Source organism: Anabrus simplex, chromosome 3 (genome assembly GCF_040414725.1).
Source record: "Anabrus simplex isolate iqAnaSimp1 chromosome 3, ASM4041472v1, whole genome shotgun sequence".
NCBI classification, from domain to species: Eukaryota; Metazoa; Arthropoda; class Insecta; order Orthoptera; family Tettigoniidae; genus Anabrus; species Anabrus simplex.
Window position 1 is genome coordinate 360658609 of NC_090267.1, and position 22942 is coordinate 360681550.

General features: G+C 37.7%; 1 protein-coding gene across 8 annotated transcripts in view; it reads left to right on the plus strand.

The window, feature by feature from the left end:
• The window catches only part of LOC136866373 (palmitoyltransferase ZDHHC2), a 364730-nt gene that overhangs the window by 264288 nt on the left and 77500 nt on the right, over window positions 1-22942 (plus strand). For 2 of the 8 annotated variants that reach the window (XM_067143256.2, XM_067143258.2), the window contains exon 8: window positions 10866-10946. The exons of 2 other annotated variants lie outside the window; for them this stretch is intronic. In XM_067143256.2, the coding sequence (XP_066999357.1) occupies window positions 10866-10946 (81 nt within the window). 4 more of the 8 variants (XM_068226719.1, XM_067143261.2, XM_068226720.1 and 1 more) reach the window with 4 other exon arrangements.

The window sequence follows — 22942 nt, forward strand, 5'->3', positions numbered from 1 at the left end:
CATCCAGACCAAGTTCCCAAGTAAGTGGTATGGAGAAAAGGGTGTCTCTGTCCTCAGAGTCATAAGCTTTCTGAAAATCTACTAGGATCACCACCCAGGGATGTCCATCTCGGCTTTTGTAATTGAGAACTGTCTTCAGATTGTGTATCTGTTCTGGATAAGATCTAGTCTTACGGAAACCAGCTTGGTATTCTTCTAACTGTGAGTCTAGCTGTGTGGTGACTCTATTGAGCAGGGCTACAGTGAGGATCTTGTAGGTAATTTGTAACAAGGAAATAGCTTTATAATTGTTGAGGTCTGTCTTACTTCCCTTCTTGTGGAGGGGATGAATCACGGCAGACGTCCATCCTTCGGGTAGGGACTCTGTTGTCCATATGTCCTTTATGATTTGATGGATGCTCTGCAAAGACTGGTCATCTGCACGTTTCCACGTCTCAGCAACTATGCCGTCTTCACCTGAAGCCTTGTTGTTCTTAAGACCACCGATGATGTCCTTTATTTCTTCTCTCGTAGGTGGTTGAGAATCAGGGTTCCTGTGTGAAGGCTCATGGAAAATGAGCTTTTCTTTAGGTTCCTCTGCGTTTAGTAGCTTCTGGAAATAATCTCCAAGAGTTTTGGTGCAGTCTTTATTGTTCAGTTGAAGTTTTCCATCGGGCACGTGGAAGATGAGGGTAGGAGCTGTGTACTGGGTCGTTTGCTTTTTAAGTCCTTTGTACAGGTCTCTTGAGTTGTTTCCTTGAAAATTATTTTCAGCCTGTTGCATTAGGCTCCTGAGGTAATTTCTCTAGGCACTGCGGATGGTGTTAGCTGTAGCTTTTCTTTGCATGAGGAAGGCTTCATAATTGGCTTCAATTTTATGTTGGTTCCACCTAGTCCAGGCTTTACGCCTTTCTTCTATAACCTCATCACACTTTGAACTCCACCATGGGTGTTTGCCTTTGGTTGATGAGGCAGGGATAGTTTCTTGAACGGCATGCAGCAAGGCCTTTTGTAAGGCAGGTCATCCTTCTTTCTCTGTGTTCTTCCTGAGGGTATCCTGAAAATCACAATCCTCATCTTACAGTCACAGAGTGTTGAACCTGGGTATCTTATGACTACTTTGGGGAGTTGGTGTTTTTCTAACGGGTTGCATGTTAATCTTGACAAGTGAAAGGTAGTGATCAGAATCTATGTTGGCTCCTCGTAATACCTTGACGTTCTGTATGTCTGTATGATGTTGCCGTGCTATAGCAACATGGTCTAACTGGAATTCACCAAGCATAGGTTTTGGACTCTTCCAGGTTTTGGCCTTTCTAGGTAGACGTTTGAAGGCTGTTGATTTGAGGACTAAGTTGTACTTGTCACAGAGTTAAGTGAGACGTTTTCCATTTCTGTTTGTTCTCTTATGGGCTGAATAATGGCCTACTATCTTCCGGTACTTCCATCTCTTACTGACTTGTGCATTGAAGTCTCCCATGGGTATGATGGAATGGTGGGAAGGTATCTTATCTAGAGTTTCTTCTAAGGTGCCCCAGCATTGTTCTACATTTTCCAGGTTTGAACGGTTTGTGTCATTTGTGGGTGAGTGGAAATTTACGATTGTGTATGCTCTATTACGAGACCTGAAGGATAACGAGGTGGTCCTTCCATTAGGTGTTGTGAAATCTAAAATATAGTCAACCATCTTATGGTGTACTGCAAACCCAGTACCAAATTGTGGAAGTGTCTTGATAACTCTTTCACCAGGTTTCCCCTTGTAGATTCTGTACACTCCGGACTCTATTGCATCCTCATTGCTAAACCGAGTCTCTTGTAGCGCTGCTATCATAACCTTGTATTTTTCCAGCACGTCAACCGTTTGTTTGAGCTTGCCTACCTTCAGTAGGGAATTAATGTTTACTGTAGCAAAGTACTCTATGTTTCTCTTTGGTTGTCGTTTAGCAGAATTAGATAGAAGTGGGAAGCATGAAGGTTCAGGTTCCCCAGAATCCGATGACCTGCTTGCCCCAGACTGTGTGGGGCTGGATTGTTTACCACCTGGGGTACATTTCTGAATATTCTTTGTCTCCATGTTTCGAGTATTACGAGAGTCGTAATGGTGGTTACCTAAAAGGTAACGGGTTTTTAACTATCAAGGTTGTAATCCTTGAAGCTACCAGCACTGATCAGCTCACCGACCCAGTTTCCCGCTGGAATTAGTTGCTCAACCTTCCACTGGGTTGCTCGGTTTAACAGGGACACCTCTTGTAGGTTACATGCTGGAGTTGGAGTTGGTTGCAGATGACAAGCAATGACGCATTTCACTCCCATTTGCCCAGAGCCATGTGAAGACAAAAGCCACATGGACTCCTCCCAGGTTGATTCCTGGGACCGTTGTGGTTTATTTTTTTAAATTTATTTATTTATTTATTTATTTATTTATTTATTTATTTAGCTGGAGCTGTGCCTTTATTAAGGCCATGGCCGCTTCTTTTCACTCCTAGCCCTTTCCTATCCCATTATCGCCATAAGACCTATCTTTGTTGGTGCGATGTAAAGCAACATGTAAAATAAGTTTTATTTATTTATTTATTTATTTATTTATTTATTTATTTATTTATTTATTTATTTATTTATTTATTTATTTATTTATTTATTTATTTATTTATTTATTTATTTATTTATTTATTTATTTATTTATTTATTTATTTATTTATTTATTTATTTATTTATTTATTTATTTATTTATTTATTTATTTATTTATTTATTTATTTATTTATTTATTTATTTATTTATTTATTTATTTATTTATTTATTTATTTATTTATTTATTTATTTATTTATTTATTTATTTATTTATTTATTTATTTATTTATTTATTTATTTATTTATTTATTTATTTATTTATTTATTTATTTATTTATTTATTTATTTATTTATTTATTTATTTATTTATTTATTTATTTATTTATTTATTTATTTATTTATTTATTTATTTATTTATTTATTTATTTATTTATTTATTTATTTATTTATTTATTTATTTATTTATTTATTTATTTATTTATTTATTTATTTATTTATTTATTTATTTATTTATTTATTTATTTATTTATTTATTTATTTATTTATTTATTTATTTATTTATTTATTTATTTATTTATTTATTTATTTATTTATTTATTTATTTATTTATTTATTTATTTATTTATTTATTTATTTATTTATTTATTTATTTATTTATTTATTTATTTATTTATTTATTTATTTATTTATTTATTTATTTATTTATTTATTTATTTATTTATTTATTTATTTATTTATTTATTTATTTATTTATTTATTTATTTATTTATTTATTTATTTATTTATTTATTTATTTATTTATTTATTTATTTATTTATTTATTTATTTATTTATTTATTTATTTATTTATTTATTTATTTATTTATTTATTTATTTATTTATTTATTTATTTATTTATTTATTTATTTATTTATTTATTTGCCACTGTTTTAGGCCATCAGGGCTGCTTATATAGATGTTTTATAAGCAGGGCTGGAGGAGGACAAAAATGGTTGGTGGTTCGAATCCACTTGACTGAGCAATAGCTTGTTAATGCAGTAAGTGTTCAAATGGATGGCCTTCTGTGGAAATGCAAGTTTCAGCATGCCATTGAATTGACATTTGAGCTCATTGTAGATGTTATGGATTCAGACTTCCATAATAAGGTTTCGAAGGCTTTCTGGATCTTCCGGCTGCTGAGCATACACTACATCCTTCCAATAGTCCCATAGGAAGAAGTCCAGTGGAGTCAAATTGGGCAATCTAGCAGGCTAGCATTCAGATTGCAGCGAACATCTGCTGACATGTGAGAGGGAGCTCCATTGTAGTGATACCAATGGTTACATGTTCACCTTGAGGCACATCCTCCAGCAGCAGTGGTTGTTGGTCCTAAAGAAACTGTAGGTACCAGGCTCCTGTCAAGCGATCCTCAAAGAAATATGGTCCAATTAGGTGATCACCTAGTATACCACATATACCACACCAGACATTTACTCCCCATCATGCCTGAAATGCTGCCTGCCTTACCAGTGGCGATTTTCAACACTCCAGTAGTGCATATTATGACCATACATAGAGCCATTATTATGAAATCGTGACTCATCTGAGAATAAAATGTGAGGTACAGACTTGTGATCATTTGCCACTTGCATCAGTATCCACGCATGTAAATCAACATGAGTTTTGAAATCTCATTTGGAGAGCTCTTGATGTTGCTGCAGGTGATACGGATGAAACAAACTGGCGCGCAAGATCTGTACAAGAGATGACTGGTTGATGTTGACCTGTTGTGCTACTGCCCGGGTACTCATGTGAGGATTCCCTTGGAAAGTGTCCAAAACCATCTCAGCAGTATCACTGGACGTAACTGGTACTTCTTTAACAAGAACTGTTTGGGAAGGTGACAAAGTTACATGCAAATGTCGCTACATCCTCGTAAACGTATTTGGGATTGGTTGTCATCTGTGTGGAAATCTTTCGTGGTACAGGCGCTGTGCGTCCTGTGTATACTGTCTTGCTTCACCGCAGATGAGGAGCATGTCAACATACTCATCTCTTGAATACATAGCAAAGAAATGACCACCACTGCTAAGCTTCACCGAGTGTCAAGCCAGAACATATTGAACATGCATGCTGCATGCTATTTGTTGAAATGTAGCACGAATGGCCTTGTATTTGATCCTCAAAGCGTAAAATGTGAATAAAAATATTTAGAGCTCGTGGGATTTGAACCCACTTACCAACGGCACATGCGTCAACAGATCCATGGCACCATGGTAACACTCCCACGCTTTCCCTGTTAAGCGTACTGGATGTCCATGTACTTCCACTTCTCTAATTCATTCACACTTCCTATCAGTACACTCTTAAGCGTTAATCTCGTAGCTTGGCATATTGGTCCGTGCCCATTCTAGCTATGCTAACCGATTGCATGGCTTGTGGTCAGTGGATGTTATTGTATCCAGTTTGCTGATAAGTACACCTAATTTGATATTAGCAAACAATTTGTGTTCATTAGCTTTGGGTTATCACATCTATTCAGGAGTAATACAAGTACTACGCCGCAATCCATGGTATGAGACCACTTGAGTTCAAGGAATGTTGTTCTCCATGCCCTCCGCCCTGATACACATCAGGAGGGTCTAATGTTGCATGTCTTTCTTTCTTTGCGAACATTGCATGCACAATTGGCCTTGTGTTTGATCCTTCAAGCTCAAGATACGAATAAACTGATTAGGGTACAGTGAGTTTCGAACCTACACTCCGAAAACAGATGCGCTACCATATATGTACTTAGTCCATAACACCATGTTGACTGTTGCCTCGAGCTTATCAGAAAGCGTACTGGGTTTAAAACTACTTCACACATCAGAGACTCACACGTTTTCTATCAGTATGCCATCAGTGTTAGCATTAATTTCATATCCAATCAAAAATTTATAATTGGAACGTACTTTTTCCATAACCTTATGACAGTTTGTTTCGTTGTGTAAATACCTGTCGCATACATGTTTCTTCAAACGTCTTGCTGTGATGGTGCAGTAAATTATTAAATGCAACTGTGGCTTGGTATATGGCAAAGGAGAATCGACCAGCTCACCACTGACATTCATTGGGTTGCCTAATAGGGACTGATTTGCAAGATATGAGTGCAAACTGATAACTTAAAGATTTTGTTGATGATTGGTGGGCTGGATGTATATTAAAGTTTAAATGGGACTCATATGTAGAGAGAGAACAACATCCAGGAGCTTGATTTATAATAAACGAGTTAATAATAATAATAATAATAATAATAATAATAATAATAATAATAATAATAATGGTGTGTGGCTTCCGGAGAGGCCTGGTGCAGGTCTTTTGATTTGACCCCCGTAGGTGACTTGTGTGTTGTGATGAGGAACAAATGATGATGAAGACAACACATACAACCAGTTCCCGTGCCAGGGGAATTAACCAATTTTGGTTAAAATTCCTGACCATGCCGGGAATCAAACGTGGGACCCTTGTGACCAAAGGTCAACACGCTAACCATTCAGCCATGAAGCCGGACAGTAAACGAGTTGATGATCATGATGATGATGATGATGATGGTGATGATTGGTGTTTTACAGAATGAAATGAAATGGCGTATGGCTTTTAGTGCTGGGAGTGTCCGAGGACATGTTCGGCTCGCCAATTGCAGGTCTTTTGATTAGACACCCGTAGGCGACCTGAGCGTCGTGATGAGGATGAAATGATGAAGAAGACGGCACATACACCCAGCCCCCATGCCAGCGAAATTAACCAATTATAGTTAAAATTCCCGACCTTGCCGGGAATCGAACCTGAGACCCCTGTGGCCAAAGGCCAGCATGCTAACCATTTAGCCATGGAGCCGGACGGTGTTTTACAGAGTCTAACATCTAGGTAATTGACCCAACAATAAGTTGAGACAGTAAAGGAAGGAATTAAAATATTCTTGCCTATGCACACAACACCACTGCCTCATTTCCATACTTGCATGATTGTTTGCACATTGCTTCATATGACAAATGTCTTGTTACTGAAGTCATCCTGATCTCTTTTCCTATACTAATGTACTGTGTTCCCATGATTATATCCCAGTTCCCTTCCACATACAGGGCTGATCTGGCTTCAACATTTCTCTGTCCATCCCGGACCACCTGTTTTGACCTTATCACTCACTACCCACACATTGGTATTCCACCAATCCTTTTCAGTCTAGAGTATTACTCACACTTGTCTTCCTGTCTCACTGGTAAGAATGTCTAGTCTAGTTGAATTATTTTCTCTTTTTTTGTATCACTATAGTCAGTATTTTCTCCTTTTCTTATATAAGTTTGTTTCTATTTTTCCCTCTTATCTAACCTAATTTATTCCTCACATTCTGCCTTTATATGATCATCATATTATTTAAAGGTATATTAGTTGTATCCTAGAGAATAGACAAGCTGGGCACTGGGGTTCAAACATCAGACTGACCTTGATAGAAAACGCTTAGAGACCATTCAATTCGTAATATAATTTATTTAAAACAGATTATCAAATATACCCTTTCAATAATACTACAGCACACCTGTAATTATTCTTCTCTCAATATTACTTTTAAATTAATCAGTTTATCAGTCTCTGACTTCTTTGGAAATTACACACACTTCTACAATTCACTATATAATTATAAATTCCCTTCAGTCTTTAAAGTCTCTTAACTAGTTAATACTTATCTCAGGTTTTAAAGCTTCTCTCTCCTTGCTTCTTTCTTGAATCCTCGCTGTAGGATTCCTCTGAATCTTCCCTGACGGTTTCAGGACTCGAACATAGAACTCTAAGGTGAACGTGAACTGAAGCTACTGTCTCCTTCGAACACTCAGTGAGTTCTCTTTGTACTGTCTCTGGACTTTACCCTGTGGGACACTGCTACCCAGTTCTACTGCTTGACAGTCTTAATTTTTGCCTAATTTGAATAACTTCTTATACTGCTTTCTTCACTAACTGATGGCAGGCTTAATTACTGCCTGATCTGTCTAACTCCATATACTGCTATCTTCACTGACTTTATTCTACAAAGTCTGTTCTCTGCCAAGTGTCCTAGTGACTGTCCCTTCCCGAGAAAATGCCCCTTTCCAAGTTAACAGAATAACTGCCTGACCAGAATGCCCGGTTAGAATCACCACCAGAATGACGACCAAGAATGACCAAGAGTCTGCCTTGTCACTGCCCTTTATCATTTCTCCGAATTTCTAGAACAAATCATCCCCTACTACTATGCTCCCTCACATACTGATCTGTTAGCTTCCTATTGGTTACTTCAAGTGTGGTCCCACTTGTCTCATGCATCAACATGTGACTGGTGACCTTACCCAGATTCCTTCTGGAAAGAATGATTGCACCACAATGTGTGTTCTTATTTTACAGGGCACTTTGCTACGTGACTAACAACAGGTTTGCTTTTCCTCGTCCACTCAATAAGAGGCTCTATGACCTTCTAGTCTGTTTACTTGATTCTCTGACAAATATTCTGATTGCACAAGTTTGCCTCACTCTCAGCTCACTGAAATGTTCCAAGTTGAGACTAGCTTTAAGAAATGCTTTTAATTATAATTGTAATTCTGTACTTATTCACTGCACTGACATTTTATTCACACTTAATCACTCACTTCCACTGTTTTTGCTGTATCTTCTCTTTATATGTTACACCTAAATTACTCATGATTATTAGGGATTTCTAACTGGGAGGTCACGGATCGAACCCCGTTCGATACGCTCGCTCCATAATTTCCCATGGAAGGACATGTTGCAAATCAGCGCTTGTGGCATAGTGTCAGTGATATTTTTCTGTCTAAAAACTTCATTTTCACAATTAGTGGTTTCCGGAAGGAAAGAAATAGTGTCAGTATACAGTACAGTCATGAGCAATTGAATTAGAGATACCTGGTTAGTAGCATGTAGCACCCCTTTTCATGATGGCGGCAACACAGCGTGGCATGGAGTCCACAAGACACTGACATTGTTGGGGAGCCATACTGATCCAAATCGCCGCTCAGCCTTCTGTTATCTACGAATCAACAGAGATTGGTCGGAGCAGGGTCAGGGGCATTCACATCTCTCTCAACAGCATTCCAGATATGCTCAGCGGAATTGAGATCAGGGCTCCGTGGGGGCCCGGCAAGCATTTTCACATTCATGGAGTGCTCATTGAACCTGTGAGCCACATTTCAGGAGTGATCAGCTGGAACATTATCTTGCTATAGGTACGGTCGCCTGCAGGGTGCCGGAGGTGAACAGAGGGAGTGAACATGATGTGTCAGCAGGTTCTGGTAGTGTTTGCCAGTAGGGGCTGTTGTCAGATGTACTGTACTAGGGGTCATATTTCATCCCATGTCCCTATACGAGGATACCACTACCATTAGCCTAAATTGTACCCTGCTGGCAAAAAGGATCTATTGCCTCATGTGGTTATGACGCACCCCTGCCTAGCCATCAGCGTGTACCGACTGGTATAGATTATTTTTATCATGGTGGGGAGGTAATATAATAAAATGTGGTTTTGACAAGGCGGAAAAGTGTTTTCGTAGATACCAACTGGTATCTCGACTCGCCTGTCCAGGCGACATTTTTCCATGCTTTGAGCATCCAATGGCAGTGTTCCTTTGCCCATGTCAGTTGTGCCTTGTGACAAGTGTTGAGCAGAGATACTCTCCTGGGACACTTGCTTCTGTACCCCATGGCAAGATGATGGTTCTGGATGGTATGCTCCTCACATGTTGTTGTCCAGCATTGAATTGATAAGTGATCTGCTGCACTGTGGCCCATCTATCCGCTTATACAATCCGAGCTAGCTGCCGCTGCCAACTGTTGTTATCAATGCATCATATATCACAACATTTTACCCTGGTGACCACAGTTTTGCTTGAATCCACGTACTCATGATGCACTCTTGATACGGTGGCCCTTGGAAAGCCCAGTGCCTGCACGACTTCAGAATTGGGGTGGCCCATATGTCTGGCATGTACAATCCAGCCATAATCAGATCCCATCCTATAGTCAGCTTGTTACTCATACAGCCCACGAGGTCTGACGTCCTCACTGTTACCTGCCATACTCTCCTATTGCATTCACTAGGCTGAGCACAGTGCCATTTCCCCACTACAGCAATTATGTCCAATACAATTGAGGGTATTTAGCCTTGAGAATATCAGATCAGAGAGGAATACAATTCAATAGCTTTGGGAATATTAAAATACTGCAATGGACTTCTTTACCATCACATTTTCACACAGAGTCAAGGATATACTTCTTGTATCCCATGTGTTTCTCCTCTGAACCCTGTTGAATAATTTGATTTGCTTGTCTCAGATTTCTTATCACATACTGCACAATGCTGTTATAGATACTTATTTACATATTATTGCATATATGCTCTATTTATCATGTACTATACCCAGTGAAGAGGCATTTCTTTTCATCCCATCATTTTTATGCAGAAGTTTCCAGTATATTGTTTGGCATGCACAGGTATAGATATTGATTCTTTAACAGAAGGTTATGATGAACTTTATACATCATTTCACTTCAAGTCTACTGAAAATACTTGTTTTGAGTAAGAGGTCTTTTTTTGTTTTTGTTTTTTGTAAATTCTCAGTGAACTACTCCTGTAGTTCTTGAAGTGCACAGTAGTTGTGGCAGCTTTTTAGTTACACCTATTTAGAAGATATAGTTGTACGGGGATCTTGGCATTGGGATATTTGTATATCAAAATATTTCTGGGCTATATGTAATGTTACCTTTGTCATGTTATTATCTGGGCATAATATTGCATTACATATATTTATTTAGTGAATTCAATGAAGGCATCTACTAGACCGCTAGTCTTAGTTTTCAGATAATCAAATTGCCTTTATGGTAAGACCTACAGTGTATATGCTGTAGCTATTGGTCTCATTTCAAGTAAATATTTCTTGAAGAATTCATATCAAGTTCATTTTACTTTACTTGAATAACTTCTCCAGACTTAAAAAAAACCCTTGTGATTGAAATTGAAGACGTTACATATATTGGGTTGAAAAATAGCAGTAACTTACTAAATTAGATTGCGTTAATGCCAACTTCACAGTTTCAGTTTCTGAGTAAATGGACCAGTTTATCGTGGCATTTAATGTAAATCCACGAAAATAAATGCCTTGTTTTAACTCCGTTGGTTGAATTGTCGTATTAGTTCTATTCGAATGTGTTAGAATTACGTCCAAAGATTCTTAGCAAGAGTGGAAGACTTAACAAACTTCTCACTGTGTCACATGGAGGACCCTTTAGTTACACTGGGGCCTTACTTCTGTTCTAGTCTGGGGGATGGTGTGATATTTCCGGTGCGTGCCCAGCACCAGCCAAGCTCCTACAACTCGATGGGCAGCACGCAGACCAGGTCAGATAGTCATTTGCTTGCCTGATGCTGCTGTTCAACTCGTATGCTTGTCCATCTGCTTGCCTTGCATTGTCTTGCTTTGCTTAGCATTTCCTTTCTTTGCTTGTTTTCATTTCACTAAACATCTAACATGGTGTATAACAGCACCTTCCTAGTTTTGTATAATTAACCTGACTTGCCCAGATTGCAGATTATGCAAGTAGTACTGGTAAAATGTTAATTTTATGTTCACTGATTACTAACCGCATCCTTGGAAAACAATTAGTCTCACAATGAAGCAGTGAGTAAAGTTTTCAGTTGTATGCTGTCCATTCATGTTCTCTGCAGCAGTGGAATGAATGTTACTTTCATTTCTTGTAAGATACAAAACATCTATATTAGAAGTTAATGGTGTCTTGAAATATATTTTATGTATACACATAGTTCCTTTATCCATTGTATTACTATACACTTTGTATTTGAGTAAAATATGGATTAATATTGAAGGAATATTTCTTCTTAATAGCAATAAATCGTCAGTATGAGCAACATGGTACCAGAGATAATGAGCTGTAACTAAATTACATGGAGTAGTCATTTAATTTTAAGAGAAAATAAATACAAGGACACTATGTACAAAATTAAGGTTTCATTCTAAATTGGAAAATAAAACAGAGTATTTCAGCAAGTATTTTTTCTGCATTTAAAACTCCTACCATTTAGTGAGTGATAGAAGACCCATGCTTTATAACAAACTAAAAACTGATAAAAGTAACCTTTCTATTGTAGTGAGAACAAGAATGGGTGATTAAGTTTTTGAACAACTTTTTGCTGCTTTTGAACTTGGGATGTTTTCTTTAAATAATTGCTTTGATGTAATAACTCCCCTGTAGTTATTACCTTTGGAAGAATAATATGATGATTGATGAAGCATGATTATTTGTATTTCAGACTCAGATTAAGCCATTCCTATCCTTAACCAACAAGTTTCTTACTCATTTCTGAAGACTGGATGATAAAAGCGGTTTAAGGATATCATGGAAGAGAAATCAGATTGTATGGTAAACATTGCTCTTGTTACTTTCATGTGCTGAAATATTTTAGGAACTTCAATTGCTCCCTTTCCAGTGATTCATCATCTCCTTCTTCTTCTTCTTCGAGCTCTTTGTAGTCAAGATGTTGACAAGACAGTCAGCCCAAAAGAGAATGAGATGGAGTTTAAAAAGCAGGTTGCAATAAGTACTAGACACCATTAATCGCAAGTGCTGAAAAAGACCTGTTCAGTGTCTTCCTATTGTATGGTCCTGCATGGTTCTTCAAATAATAGAAGTTTGTTGAATAATGTGTATTATTGTTCCGTGATTTCTTCGTAACACATGATTTTTAATAAATGGTATAGTTTTTGTATTATTTTTAAGTTTTGATTAAAGTTCTTATATATTTGTGGGGTAAAGACTAGTGTTTTATTTTTTAAACTTATAATATTTAAAGTTTCTCTTTAGTAGCTAATAAAATATTTCACATGTAAATTAGGAGTTATTTAATACATTCTTGTGATGCTGATGTGCCAGTGGTAAACTTGCTGTATACAGTTCTATATTGTTGAGTATTCAGCCTGAAGGCTGTCTTGATCCTTAACATATCCGCTATTAGCTGTCATAGATGGCCAAGATATCACTGAAGAGGCATCCTAGGGAATGAGGAGTGAGGTAGTTTCATGTTGGTCTCCTCACTGAGCCAGCCATTGTTATTGCATATCAGTCTGTCAAGCCCACTGACCCTATATGCGAAATTTTCATACCATTCATAACAGGGACAGCTGCATGGATAATGGCATTACTAGCTTCACTTGTACCTTAGTCACTTTTATAATCTCAAAGCCAAGGATGAGACTGAGACAAGTTAATGAAAGTAACAAGTTTGATCTAGCCTATACCATGGTGCACTGTAAACACTAAGTCTCACCAATAAAGGCACACAGGACTATAGATAACTGATCATTGAAGTGATGTTTATGAACTATTTTATTATCTGAAATGACTTTGTAGGCATGTCAATAAATTTAAAAAAAGAGGAAGAGCTAATTTCATTCATGACATGTGATTTTACAACCTATCTGAAGTGCGTGTGAGAGGTGTGTCTAAAAAGTTCCATAACACAAAAGACAACAGAAGTTACCAAAAAAAAAAAAAAAAAAACACCTTTATTCACTTTCGAAGTACTTTTCATTGGCCACAATACACTTTTGATAACGTGTGTACAGCTGATGGAAACTGGCAACAAAGGCATCTTTTGGAATCGATTGAAGCACTAATGCCACATGTCTTTGGATGATTGGTATGTCAGCACAAGGTGTGCATTTCAGGATTACCTTGAGGCAGGGGAACAAAACGAAGTCTGCAGGCGCCAGATCTGTTCGAGAACAGTTACATGCCACTTAGCCAATAAGTTGTGCACACGTATTGCAGTGTGTGGGTGGGCATTGTCGTAGAGGAGACTCCATTTTCCAGCCGAACACGTCGGATGCAAAGCAGCAACCATTTCAAAATGTGGCGTTGACAGTTCGACCCTCCGTTACGAATTCCTGGGGAATCATGCCATTGTTGAAAAAGGCTATTGACAGTGTCTTGATCCTGGACATTTAGAGGCAACTCTTTTTGGAATGTGGTGAAACCGGTGAACACAGTCTCAGTGATTGTTGCTTGGTCTCCAGATCAAACTCGTAGCATCAACTCTTATTGCCTGTGATGATGCTTTTCAGAAAAGATGGATCTCGGTAACACGTGTCAATGAAATCTCCAGCAATTTCTATCCATGCCTCCTGCTTATCAGTCGATGTGCGTGGTACAGATGCAGAACAAATCTTCTGGTTACTCAGATTGTTGTGAATGATGGTGTTCACAACTGTTGCTAATCCCTCATTCCTCTGATATCCTTCTTCTCAGAGACAGTCGCTGATTTTGTGCCAGTATCTCTCGCACTTGCTCGGTGTCTTCTGTACTTCTGCTTGTCAATGGTCGACTCGGACGTGGCGCATCATCAGGAGTTTCCTAATCCATCCTAAAAGTGTTTGAAACAGTTGTAAACACATGTTCTCCTTACGGCTTCTGTTCCATACACTTACACCAACAATGCATCATTATTCCAAATTTGTAACAAAACTTTATATTTATGCACTGCTCCATTGCATTATGACATGAGTCTTCACATGCTCTACGTTTGAATAGCCACAGTAGACTAACCTACTGCAGCTCCATGTGCTTAATGCTACGTGGCGCTCTCAAGATGTCTATCTATTTATATGTGCATGCACGCAGTGTTACCACATGTTACCATTGCAATATTGGTCCATTCACCATACTTTTTAGACACACCTTATATCTAATCAACCCAGAAACAATACAAGCATTCATTGTTATGGTGAATTATCACACGTGCAGTATATACTGGATTACCTATTTTAATGGATAAGGCTAAGCCAACAGGTATGCAGGAGTAAAAGGGAAATATTAACTATACTCTCTACTGGTTGTTGATAACAGTGGAGTAGATATTTTATTGTTAGCTGTTGAAATACTCATAGCACTGTGTGAAGCCCTCTCGAAAAACTTTGAAACTTGGCAACTATTTTGTCATTGAGGATACAAATCAAATATTCAATGAAGGGGATGTGAAGTGACAATTTTGTAGTAGTTCAGCTAGGTGGAAAGGTAATATCTTTGCAGAAATCTTGGTGTAAGTAATATCTCCACACTACCATTTAAAACCATACTACTGTATATTCTAGATAATCTGATGTCCCTTATTAACTGAGTCACAAGGTAAAATGGAACTAGTTGACAGACTGCTGACAAATGACAGTTCATTTCAATTTAAGGCACCTCCATGAGTTATTTTCTTACAACATGAGGCTGAAACGACTCCTTGTTGTCATCGATGGGTTGGAGTTACAGAACTAGAAACAGTGAGCAGTTTGGTTTATAACAAGGGCATGATAGCCAAGTAGCATTGTTGCTGGCTTCTTACCAGGGTGTCCATGTCCCAGTCCCAGCAAGTGCATGTGGGGATTTTGAAATTAAATTTAAACCTGGAGGACCTATAGCTATCATAATAATATCAACAGGCACTCACCCTGCTGTATATGAAACTGCAGGATGAATCAACCACTACAGATGTTCTGCTAGTGATGAGATAATCAAAAACTTTTAATTATCGAATAACCTCTATCCGATTATTTAGATAATTGAATAAAAAATCAAATGAGTTTCAAATATCATTCAGTTGTATTGCATAGAATATTCAGATCCGTCATGAATCAATTTTTTGGTTTAAGTGTGTCAGATGGATAATCGATTGAAATAAGCAAATAGATGAAGTCTTACAAAAATCAGAACTTTGCCTTTTTCCAAACGTATCTCCAGATGTTGAAACTAAATGAGCGAATTAGCTGTTATAGTAACATTACTTTTCATTCGATTATTTCAAAAGCATTCACTATTCGATTGCCTCTTTGATTCAGATGGAGTTTTGAATTATCGGATGGAAAAAACTTTCTCTATTCGATTGCCTCATTCATTCGAATGGAGTTTCGGATGAATAATTGAAAAATAATTTGATGGAAAAATATTCGCTAGGCCTATTTGATTGTCTCACTCATTCAGATGAATAATTGAATAATCTAATAAAATGAAATAATCAATTCTGTGCTTTTCAACTTCATTGGAGTAGAGGTGTTCAGGTAATCAGTTCCAAAGTATATCCCCCTCAGTGAGTGTGGATGGCTGCTCGTGATGAAGATGGGAAGTAATATATAAATTGAGAATAGATTGAAACTGGGATTGCCGTGCTGAGTGACTCAGGTGGTTAAGACGCTGGATTTCTGAGCCCAAGTTGGCAGGTTTGATTCTGGTTCAGTCTGTTGATATTTGAAGGTGCTCAAATATGTAAGCCTTGTGTCAGGAATGTGGTACAAAATTCTGGCACCTTGGCATCTCTGAAAACCCTTTTAAAAAAGTAGTAGTCAGTAGGATGTAAAACCAACAGTGTTATTATTAGGAACTGGCAGTGATGAGGGAAAACCTCATCTGTGTTTATGGCAGTTTGTGAAAATATTGTGGAGTTTTTCTTTGTACTTTTGTATTTCCATGTTTTTCATTATATCATTTTTCCATTGCTACCTCTGCCCACTCTAGCTCATCATTGCGTTCTTCATTGTGTATGTTCGTATCTTCCTAGCTTCCTATCTTTGATGTATCTTCATACATTTGTTTGTTACATTTCCATTACATATGGTCCATTGGGTTCATTTTCTCCTATGTGTATCCTTTGTTACTTGCCTTCTACTACCTTGACTAATCTTCGGTATTTTCTTCATTTTGGTATATGTATCTGGCTTTTTTCCATATTATATGTTTCTCCCATTAAGCAAGAATAATTTTGTAGTCCCCCAGTGAATGTAGTTGCCCACTAGATGTCGAGAACCATCGTTATTGAGCCAACTTTGCTTGATGCATGAAATACCTGTACTTACTGAGGAGAAAGATCCAGTTATACAATAGGTGTTGATCAGAAAATAACTAGAGATTGTGATCTTTCTTCACGTACATAGGTAACGTACATATTTGTTGCAAGTAAGCTGCTAACAAGTTAAATGTGACTTTAGAGGATAATGTTCTTAAGGCGAGTCTTATGAAGAAATTACCTGTAGTAGTGCGGTTATAAATCTACTTACAGTTTTTCCTGTAAATTAAAAACTGTTTACTGGATGAAAGATTTTGAAACCTATTGCTTATTTAGAATAATAGTCAAGAATATAAGGGTCTTCAGCATTTCTTATGATGTCATCCAGTTGAAGAGAGGCTATTTAATATTTTACGTCATGTATTGGGTTTGTAATTTACTGTAGGCAAGTTGTCATGAAATTTCGGCTTATCTTCAAATGCAGTAGTATGATGATTATTCAGAAAATTATTTTTGAAGTATGGATGAACTTTGTAACACAAAGAAACCTTCTTGTATTAAATGGCAAACAATCAGAAGTTATCTTCTGTTGCTTGGACGTCAGCTATTTGCCTGCAGATTTTTCAGTTATTTATTGAAGACTAACATTTTCTTTGCTCGTAGCAGTTTTGTCTCAACAATATCCCCTCTTCTTTGGATCATGTTAATGTAATTTGATTATCTAGATTTAGCAGTTACATTTTTGATTAACATTCAGTTGGTGGATATAGATTCTATTTTGTATGTTATTTAAAAACAAATATTTTCACTGAAGGCACTAAATTATTGCTGTAGGGTACAATCTGAAGATTTTTGTTGGATACTACATGACGATTTTTTTTTAAAGTCGTAAGTGAGGTAAATAATGGTCACTTTTTAGCAGATGAAAAATTGGAGATGTTAAAGAACATTTTGTAAACTTAGTGTTAACATCATCATTACATAGAACTTTGTCTGTAATGGCCCCAAAGTTTAAAAAATGTTAGGATAGTGATTCTTGAGAAATACAAATTTATATCAGTTATATCAGTTTTTATGAATTTAATGTAAAAAAGAAATTGACAGATCATATTGAAAATTGAAAAAATAAATAGTGGAACTCAGTACCAAGAAATATAACAGGTTCAACAAGAAGGCAGATCAAATTAAGGAGTAGTTTGGAGATATCCTTTAACATGTATGGGATCTATAAGGTGCCAGGTGTCCATAATGTTCCACTGGTGATACATTCGGTGTTCACTTGATAAAAATAAATTACAGCTCAGCTATAGATCGCTTAAGAGAGAGATGGTTTACTCTGCCATCTTAGATTAAAATGAACTATCAGAAATGAGGTGCAGGCAGCCTAAATGGTATACAATTAAATGGCTGTATACAGTAGCTGACGCTCTACAATTGTTGTTGTTGTTGTTGTTGTTGTTGTTGTCATTGGTATCAGTATAGACTAGCTGCTGTCAACATTGAGATGATAGGTCAAAACTGAGAACTGGCCACCTCTTTGAAGCAGCGGAATGTGGATATTGCATGCATTTAAGAAACCAAATCAAGAGATATGGAGAAGGCTACAAGCTAATTTATGATAGTAAGAAAAGTGAAAATGGTATCGGTGTGACAGTAAGCCAGTGGATACACGACAGCGTCTCTGAAGTAACATGCATCAGCAACCACTTGATTTCAGTAACAGTTAACTTGGTGACCAATTTAATTTGAGTTGTGACATGCCACGCTCCGTAAACTGGCTGCCTTGATGAAGAGAAAGACAGAACGACCTCAAATCACACATCCAAGCCGTTGATGATAGTGAAATTCTCTTCATTGGTGGAGTTCCCTCATCCATCACTACCTACAGTCAATCCCATTCACGGCCGAGCTCCCACTATCACTACAGAGGACATGCCATCAACATGTCGATCATGCAAAGGATGGCTTAGAATGAAACCACGGAGCCCGTGGCTGTCGTTGCCAAAACAGTGACAGCATTTGAATCTTAGAATTTGCTGAAGCATGAGATCTGTCTGTAACAAACACCATTTTTAGAAAGCGAAATTCACACCTTAGCGCATACTATAACAGAAGCCATAGGTCCCAGATCAACTACTGGATGATGAGCCAAAGAGACCTTGCGATGGTCAAGGATGCACTTGAGGGAAATAAAATACCTCTCGCAGCCCAAACACACCCCCCCTGTGAGTGGGGAATGCAGACGAAGAATACACCCATGGTATCCCCTGCCTGTCGTAACAGGCGACTAAAAGGGGCGACCAAGGGATGGTAAAATTAGAACCATGATACTACTTGTAATTAGTACCACCATGCGGAGAACACCATGGGTCGCTTATACTTGCGCGCGTAGTACCACTATGTTAGGCACCCAATAGGTTTGTGATTAGTAGCAGTAGAGTGCATTGGAGGCTTTTACAGTACCTGTGATTCATACCTCTATACGAGCAACACCATGGGATTAGTGACACCATGGTTCTGCCTTGCCTATGCTTAGTACCCACTCTGTGAGGAACACCACGGGATAGTGCGGGTCCCTGTGTTTAGTCCACTTATATGAGGAACGCCATGGGTTTGCGTTGCCTGTATAGGTTTGTGTTGCCTGTAAGTAGCACCGCAGTGTGCGAAACACCATAGGTCTGTGTTACATGTGCGAATTTCATTACCTGTGCATAGTACCATACTATGTGGAATATTGCGAGTCTACACTACTTTTGATTAGTACCGCAACATGACACATAGCATGGTTCTATTTTCCTAGCGATAAGTACCATTATGAGGGGCCGATGACCTGAATTTTGTACCCGTTTCAACTACAAGTATCATCGAGTCAGTATTGTGCTTTAGAAGCTGTCCCTTGGTCAGTTATACTGTAGTTTAACGGTAAGTTTCTGGGAATGTAGGGCATTGCGGGTTGGATCCACTGATTGTTTTAACTTCATATCCATCCATTCATTCTTCATCCTCACGTTTTTGAATTCTGGTCAGTGGAGGATTATGGATTTTTAAATAATCATACCATTTCATCTCGTTTCGTACCATTAGGGGCCGATGACCTAGATGTTAGGCCCCTTTAAACAACGAGCAGCATCATCATTATCAGATTACTTGTACTAGATACCACAGTCCATATAGATTATGTATCTGTGAGTCCTACCATGAAGACTGAATGCATTAAATGGAGGAGACTAGTAGAATATTGAGCTTCCTTCAAAGCAGCATTAGAATCATTTCAAATTCTAAAATGTCATCAGTTGAAGATAGCTGGAATACACTGTCTGAATCCATCAAGACATGTGTCTCATCCACCTTAGGTGTCACCAAACCAAATTAGTGCCTTATTGAGAAGCAGACTAGTTGGTGAAATGACAGTGTGCTGCAGGCAAAGAAGGCTGCTTATAAGACATGGCACTAAACTTGCAGTACGGAGGTTTGAGAATGGTATGAGGCTCTTAAGTCCATTACAACATGAGCTGTAGCAACTGCAAAAGTAACATATTACCAGGTCACCTATGACCAACTGGAAGCCTGGTATCACAAATAGAATATACAAACTTCCCTCCGCTCGTGATCGTGCAATATAAGATATAAGTATTATTAACATCAAAGACAAAAATGGGCTCCTGCTACAAAAGAAGAAGGTGTAGTATGGCTTATTGACTTCAAGAAGATTATTGAGGATGCAGTACCTGAGGCCTGGCAGACCAGTATCACAATTTAAATTTGGAAAGAAAAATGAGACATACATGATTGCTCAAATTATAGGCCAGTCCACCTCTTATGTCATATTTCGAACATTTTTTAATGTGTTGTTGATGCAAGATCATGAAACATCTAACCAGTGTGGCTTTGTGGAAAAAAAGAAGAAAAAAACACAGCAGAACAACAGACACAATCCATGCACTTTATCTATTGATGGAAAGACACCACGATAAAAGGAAGACAGTTCACTTGGATTTCCTTGATTTGAAAAAGGTATTTGTCAGGGTACCACATGATCTCATTTGACTGACAGTGAGACTACACAATGTACTACATGTTTATGTTCTGAGTTATATCAGTCTTTCTTGCAAAGCATTGCAGGATAATGAATTGTGCATGACAAACTATTGTATTGGAATGGTGTGAAGTGAACAAGACTGAAGCAAAAGTAACTTGCTTGTAGTTCAGTTAAGAAATAGCGTTTCAGAGATAGAAATGTTTTTCTTTGTAACAATTTATCCTAAATCTATCAACTCAAAATGGTTTTTCTGTTTAATTATTATTCTGCTTCTTGTTAATTCTTTTCAAGGAACAGTAATATCAAGATCATCAGGATTTATGCAGTAGGCTATATGCCAACATCAGGTTTCCCCCTCTCCCTACCTTACAACCACCACCACAACAACAACACCACCACCACCACCACCACCACCACCACTCAAATGTGCAGGTCACCCAGGGGTGTCAACTGGAAAGACCCCCACACCAGACTTCTCTGGAGGCCATAGTTAAATTTTCTTCTAAACATGCTATCTCTGTAAAACCACAATTATGCTTTGAACAATATTGTTCAGAAATATTATTATGCTAATTACATTTGAGTAACAAAGTTAGGTAGTTTGGATCTGACATTGAGAAGGTAGTGAAGGAGTATTGCTCAGAACCAAAATTTGAATACCGGTACTTATTTGTGTGTAAAAATGTCAGCAGCAAAGTATCCAACTTTCAGGTTATTCTTTTTAGTTTGAATAAGGACATGTAAGAGCCTATAAGCTGGTGTTATCTAATATACCTAGATGAATTTACTACAAGTAATGTATAACCTTTTTGTGCACTTCATTTTGAAGTGATTTTTCTTTTCTCAGTTTCTTATTTCATTGAATGCTTACAAAATACAATCAATATCATCATAATCTTGAATAGTTTCCAGTCTTCCACAGAGTGTCTTGCTGATTCTGGAGCAAAGTTTTACGACTGAAAGCCCTTGCTGTCACCAATCCACCAAGGAATCTAAAAGGCCATTCGTACCCTGGTGAACAGACACACTTGTAGCCACCCTTAACACTAGAAAGTTGGAGGGGTCATATTTGACCCTTTTATGAATTCAGCACTCTGTTGCTGCCGTAATTTATCTTAGATTTTGTTCAGGCTACATGACTTTTCATCTTTTAGGCTTTATTTACCATTGTTGAAATTTAGATGTCCATCCCTAACAGCTTAGCCCCCATAATTCTGTTAATCTAGGATAGGTCATTTCTGACCCATATTGGATTTTACAAAAACATGCTTCCCATTTATGTAATTTTGCTTTGCTTTTCTTTCCCTTGCATGTTATTCATGATTTGCATCTTCCAACACTTCATGTCACCTGGTACCCAGTGTTCCCACTGCACCAGTGTGAGTCTTAGGCAAAGTATATAAATGAGCCATTGGCAGTAACTATTGTGCAGTTTGTTGCATTTATTTTAAGAATGATTTGTAAAATATAGAGCACAGAAGGAATATTTTACAGGAAGATATATCTACCCTCCAAGAAGTAAACAAAGATGACTTGGGGATGAGAGCAGGACGAACAACGGAGTAACTGGTGACAATTCCAGTCAGACCTGCTTCAGATTCGTTGCCTGAATCACTGAACGAAGAGAGTTATCCAGCTAACTTATCTCTGTCTGAATTGGAGAATAAAGGAATGTCACGTGTAACAGTTTTTTCACATCATTTCAGCTAGGTGAGAAGCTAAAATCCCAGGTACCAGTTTTCTATTGGAAGTCAGTTCACATATCCTGCCATATGATACCCAGATACTAAAGATGGAAGACATAACAGACTATTTATCAAAGTAAGGTTAGTGAGAACGTACTAGTTCTCAGTTTTCACCCAGATGTCCAGGTGGAAAATGACAGAATGAAGAAGCCAGACATGGTAACATGTTACAGTGAAACTAAGTATGGAATTGACGTTGTGGACTGAATGTCCAGAAAGTATAATGTCAAACCAGCTGCACGTAGGTGGCAGTTACACACATTCAATAAAATTCTAGACAGCAGGAATAAATACTTGGATGTTGTACAAGCAAGTAACAAATATCAAGATCTCACGTGAAATATTCTGCTACAACTCACCATGGCAAACACGAATAAGTGAAATAAAAGAACCCAAACTGCAGATGGTGGTGGTGTTGATGATGATGATGATGATAACAGTAAACCTCAAAATTGCCACAGACACAGGAAATGCCATGTGTGCAAAAATTAATGAGGACACAAAGGGTGTAGATGTGTGTAAAACATGCAGAAAGATTGTCTGTAAGAAATAAATTGGGACAGATAAAATGGTCGTCACCTGTGTACCATGTCTGGGAATTGTGAACTTCAAGGGTGATATACTTCATTCACACACTCAATATTGAACTTAACCACATGCTATTCATACCAGTGTGTATCAGTATGATTGAATACGCTGGGTTGGACTCAAGTACAAAGAACTAATAAGAAAGTAAAACAGTGATTTTTCATTGTTTGTACCTACATTGATAT